Here is a 6,000-nt window from a genome sequence, read left to right on the forward strand (position 1 = left end):
CTTAGAGAAAAATAATGTAATCATCTGACAATACACTTCTCCTTTCTCTAGTGGATCTTCTTAATGGCACTGGTTTTTAGAGAAAAAGAGTTTGTTCTTCTATAACAGTTTACTCTTCGACATTGTCTTGATTTGTCATATCATGATCAAGATCAGGAATAGGATCTTGAGCAAGATCAATGACACCGTGGGAATATTAATATATTCCTCTTTAAAGATAATGTCTCTTACTGTATTTTTTCCCCCAAACTCGATATCCTCAAAGAACCGGGCATTTCCTGTCTCAAAAATTGATTTAGTTATGGGATTATAAAACTTATAACCTCTGGATCTTTTAGAGTGTCCAATAAAATAACAACTAACTGTTTTTGAGTCCAATTTCTTTTCATTTGGCCTGTAAGGCTTTGTCTCAACTGGATACCCCCAAACATACAGATGCTTTTAACTGAGTTTTTTCCCTATCCAAATCTCATAAGGGGTTTTGATAGTTGCTTTAGTTGGAACTCTATTAATAATATATGCTGCAGTCTTAAGTGTTTCACCCCAAAGTGACTCTGGTAAAGTAGAATGACATATCATACTCCTTACCATATCTTTAAGCGTTCTATTTCGTCTTTCAGCTACACCATTCGTAGTGGGTGAATCTAGTATAGTGTATTGTGGGACGATACTGCATTACTCTAGGTATTTAGCAAATGGTCCTGGACGTTGATCACCTGAACCGTCATATCTACCATAGTACTCACCACCACGGTCAGATCTGACGCTTTTAATTCTTTTATTGAGTTAATTCTCAACTTCGATTTTAAAAATTTTGAACACGTCCAGTGACTGTGATTTTTCAGAAATGAGATATTTGTAGACATATCTTGAAAAAATCATCTATGAACGTTATAAAATATTGTTGATCATTCCATGCAGATGTAGAAAATTGCCCACAAATATCCGTATGTACAAGTTCTAAGACGTCTAAGGACCTATTGATTTCAAATCTTCTTTTATTGGTTTGTTTCCCCTTTATACAGTTAATACAATCATCAAAATTTGTAAAATTTAAAGAGTCGAGAATTTCATTTGACACAAGTCTTTCTATTCTCCGTTTGGAGATATGTCACAATCTCTTGTGCCATAATGCAACTGAATTCTCATTGGTTAATTTTCTCTTTACTCCTCTAGTACTCAAATGCAGAGATTCATTAAATGAGACAATTGTATCAATTAAATATAGATTATCGTAGTGCATTAAAGAACTAGAACCAACCAATTTTAATCATGAAACAATTCAAATTTTTCATTTTCAATGAACAAGAATCCAAATTTGTCCAAAGCAGAAATAAAAATTAAATTTCGTCAAAAAGACAGTACAACAAATGTCTCATTGAGATCCAAATAAAATCTGGTGTTTAACAATAATATAAAAAAACTCCAATTGCCTCAACTTGAACTGTTTTGCCATCGCCCACATAGATACATCTTTCATTATCATTAGGCATTCGTCAATTCAGGTAACCCTGCATAGACACACTGATATGAGTTGTTGCACCAGAATCTAACCATCATGTGTGTCTAGGTACCGAAATTAAATTAACCTCAGAACAAACCAAATTAAGAAGCATACCTTTCTTAGCACGCCAAGCGTGATAGTTGGTGCAATACTTCTTTTTATGCCCTTCAATTTCACAGAAGAAACAATTATTCTTTCCCTGATTATCTGATTTCTTTTGTTGTTTCTTTTGTGGCGCTGTACTTGCAGTTCCTTTTCCTTCTTTCTCTTAAGTCCCTTACTTTTATTATAAGTGGTTGATACCAGATGGACACTTTCTGTCTAATCTTGTTTCAACCTTTTCTCTTCCTCTACACAGTGTGAAATGAATTTATTTAGAAATCAAGTCTCCTTTTGACAGTTATAACTCACCTTAAACTGACTAAACTGTGTAGGAAAAAATATTAAAATCAAATGCACCAGTAACTCTTCGGAGAGTTGGGGGGGAGGGATGGGTTGGGTGGTACGGAGGGAGGGAGTGTAAGCAAGAGATTTCGGGTTCGAGTCCTCCAACTTACATTTAAAAAAAAAAAAAACTCTTCGGAGAGTTTCAATTTGAGTGCATTCAATTTTGAGGCAAGATGAGACATCTCCATAATGTACTCTCTGATATTACCGTTACTACTATATTTCATCGAAATTAGGCGTGTCAAGAGCGTACTAATTTCAGCCTTTTCGTTCTTGACAAATGTTTTGAAGGAACTCTTTAGCGGTTACTATCATTTCTGAAATTGTTCCCCTGAATGCTTTTGGAACGGCCTTTTTAATGATCATCAGACATAAGCGATTCGATCTCTCTCACCTTTCATTATTTTTCTTTTCATCAGAGGTACTTTGATCTGTAAGAGGTGGGGGAGAATCATCTCTTAACGCAAGATCGAGATCCATTACTCCAAGTACTATCAAGAGACATTCTTTCCAAGACTTGAAGTTTGTGCCATTCAACATAGAAATATTATTGATGTTGGAAGTAATATTTGTAAGATCATTCGCAACTGAACAAAAAATATAATATAATTAAAACAATCTCACATAAACCAAAACAATAATAAATTCAAATAATGGTAGTCCCATCTCAAGATACCGATGTTTCATTAATATTTTGTCTTTAGACAAAAATATTAACTTTTAAGTGATATCTTGATGCAGTAATAAATACTGATAATAATAACATATCCAAAAATAAATTTTTCTTTGGGCTAATTTATAAATCACATGTAAAAAATTCAAATAATTATCACGTATTTATTATCACAAGTGTACATGTAATGTTATTAAATATTGACCTTTCTTTGGATCGATCAATATTTATAAAATTACAAGTACCCAACTAGTTATATTTTAAAATAAATTAATTTTCATAATAGAGGTTACTTTTGTGGCATATTATTTCAATTAATTTATTCCAAAATATATGTAATCATACCAATATTCAAAAATTTTGATCAAAGTCACATTTGGTCAACTCTGATCAAAACGTGGTCAAACCTAATCAATTGGATCAAGACTTATTGGACCAAAGGTCCATACCCATAATTTGACCCAATTTATTATTCAAGCCCAATTTTTTTTTGAAGTCCTTAAATCCTTTATAAAACTATATATTTAGTGGGTCAAACATACGGACTTTATAGGACTTGAATGTCATATTTTAACTTTATTAGGGTTCACTTAAATTAAATAAACCCTAATTTTCTTAGCATATTAATATATGCATATTTATTCTTGAACATGAAAACAAGTCATAAAAGCTATATAAACAAGTTGTTTAATATGGAATCCACGGTAAACCACATAATCCATATGTCCTTATGCAATCATAAATGGTCCCCTTACTGTAAACATTCATTATTCACAAGATATCAATAAATAATAAATAAAATAAGAGAGCTTGAATCATCATTCTTGCTATCACAATTCATAAAGACATAACAAAGAGCCACAATCGTGACTTCCAAAAAAAGGACAAGAAGCCGTAAAGCCGAAAACATGACTAAAGAAGTCATGTAGAATTCGGCCCTATCATGACCTTTGCAACCAATCAGAAGACATAATTTCACAACAATATCATGACTTGTGTATCATGCAGGGGTCCACAGACTCATAGTCAGAATCAAACACAACTATTCACGAGTACAGTAACCATTGAATAGTCAAAATCGAGTACAATTGGCCATATTAGAATCAACGAGGAATCCGTGTACTCATGAATAAGACCAAATTAATTACCACCTTAAAAATTCAAATTTTGATATTGGGGAGGCTCTGATACCACTTGTAAGATTTTCAGGATCCCAATATCAGATATTTGAATATAACTGTAATATAAATGCGGAAGCATATCTGGATTCATATCGACAAACTGATATATGAATCTCCAAAGGTATTGGGGTGGCCTTCCAGGTCAACACGTATTTACCGATTCTTGAAAGAGCCCTTTAGTATCTCTCTGGTATCTTTCCTGACGATGGGATATCAGGAAAGAGCTATATTTTGTGGTACTAGAAAATACGACAAAAATAGAATCTGTGTGACCTGGGGATCATGACCTTATTTATAGGTAACATTCCTGTTATCCTTTGGAACCCTATTTCAACCCATCATGAAAATAGGAGCCCTTAGGTCTCTATACATTAAAGGTCCACACCCTATTAGATACATTAAGTCCAAACTATATTTGATCACTTTAATTGGGTTTAACCTTAATTGACAGTTTGCAACATATAATTATTGACATATAAGTCCAATGTTGGATTAAGGATCCAACAGTGCCAACAACACAAACAAGACTGTCTTTTTCCTTGAACTTTGTTCAAAAGTTTGACAAGGTTGGAGCCAAGGAGCATCACACAATGCTTCGTTTGAGAGAAAAGATAGCTTCGTAAAATTGGCAAAAGGTCCTCCATGTGGAATTGGTCCTCTAAATCTGTTGAAGGACACATTGAAGTATACAAGATTCTGGAGTACTTGCAGTGAACTGGGAATTTCACCAGTCAAATTGTTAAATGACAAATCCAGATACTGTAATTCCAACATATTCTTCATAGATTCCGGAATAAATCCTTGCAGCCTATTATGCTTCAAGGATAGTGCCTGTAAACTCTGTAGTGCTCCTATGGCAATGGGAATATCTCCAAAATAGTTATTGACAGACAGGTCCACAATCATTAGTGCCTTCAAATTTTTCAGAGGATAAAGAACCACTGAAAGAATTTGTGGACAAATTGAGCTCCAAGATATCCCTGAGTCTCCACAAATATGAGGGCAAGTTAAAACTTAAATTATTGGAGTCCAGATATAGATATCTTAAGGAAGTAATATTCCCTATGCAACTAGGAAGTCTACCAGAAAGCAGATTGCTGCTCAAACTTAATCGTCCTAAGTTCAATAAATAACATAATTCACTAGGACAGGGTCCTTGAAATTTGTTATATCCAAGATCCATTTCCTGAAGTTTCAATAGCCCTCCAAAGGTTGGTGGAATTGTCCCTTCCAGGGCATTCTGAGACAAATTCAGGTCTGCCAAGTTACTTAAATTTCCTATGGAACTTGGTATTTGTCCATAAAGTCCACAATCATTCATATAAAAAGATTCCAGATTACTAGAAAGATTTCCAACAGAAACTGGAAGAAACCCATTGAAAGGAATCTCATTTAGCCACAACACATTTAGATATTTGCAATTTGACAGGGAATTCAAAAAGCTTAATTCCCCATAATGAGATTCATAGGAAAAACTGTTGTTCGCAAGACACAAAATTTTTAGAAGTCTCAAGTCACCAAGAGAACGAGGAATTACACCTGTGAACTGGTTAGATGTAAGGTCTAAATGAGCAAGTCTTGAAGCATTGGAGATATATGTTAGTACGACTCCACTTAGTCTGTTTCCCCCAATATAAAGTTCTTCAAGATTGGCTAACATGGCACCCAAACTTGAGGGAAGACTGTCCGGAGATCATTTTCTGCCATGGATATTACTCGTAGCAAAGACACAGTAAACAGTTTGGATGGGATGGGACTTGTAAACCTATTCATGTCTAGTATTATTTCCTCCAACTTGTTAAGGTAACCAACCGCTTCAGGTATCTTGCCTGAAAAATCCAAGATTACAATTCACACGCTAGATGATAGAAGGAAATATACTGCAGTTGCTTATAGTGTGATATTGGATATTTTAGTCACTTCTCAACTATTTATTTTTTTATGGGTTATTATCACTTTACCCCCTTAAACTATATCACTACTATCAGTTTACCCCCTAACGTTATCTTTTCGTCAGTTTACCCCCATAAGTAATTCAACTCAACATATTAAGAAATTTTGGACAAAAATACCCTTTTTATTTTATAGCATTACTACATTGTTATTATCACTTTACTCGTTTAGATTATAGTGATACAATCACTTTAGTTCCTAACATTATTTTTTAGGCATTTTACCTCATCGTTAATCTAATT

At 33.9% G+C, this 6,000-nt stretch overlaps 1 protein-coding gene across 1 annotated transcript; it reads right to left on the minus strand.

The window, feature by feature from the left end:
- Positions 1 to 4,297: 4,297 nt before the first annotated feature.
- Positions 4,298 to 5,465, minus strand: LOC113752481 (probable LRR receptor-like serine/threonine-protein kinase At4g36180). The gene is made up of 2 exons (XM_027296591.1): positions 4,889 to 5,465; positions 4,298 to 4,746 (listed from the first exon to the last, which is right to left on the minus strand). The coding sequence occupies exons 1-2, from the start codon at positions 5,463 to 5,465 to the stop codon at positions 4,298 to 4,300; spliced, it is 1,026 nt and encodes a 341-aa protein (XP_027152392.1).
- Positions 5,466 to 6,000: the final 535 nt, after the last annotated feature.

This window comes from Coffea eugenioides, chromosome 11 (assembly GCF_003713205.1).
Source record: "Coffea eugenioides isolate CCC68of chromosome 11, Ceug_1.0, whole genome shotgun sequence".
NCBI lineage: Eukaryota > Viridiplantae > Streptophyta > Magnoliopsida > Gentianales > Rubiaceae > Coffea > Coffea eugenioides.

Excerpts from the sequence above, each read along its gene's own strand:
- LOC113752481 (XM_027296591.1), bottom strand. The coding sequence starts at position 5,465 with ATGTTAGCCAATCTTGAAGAACTTTATATTGGGGGAAACAGACTAAGT. Across the intron at positions 4,747-4,888 it reads GAGCAGCAATCTGCTTTCTG|TGGTTCTTTATCCTCTGAAA; the intron begins GTAGACTTCCTA and ends AAATTCTTTCAG.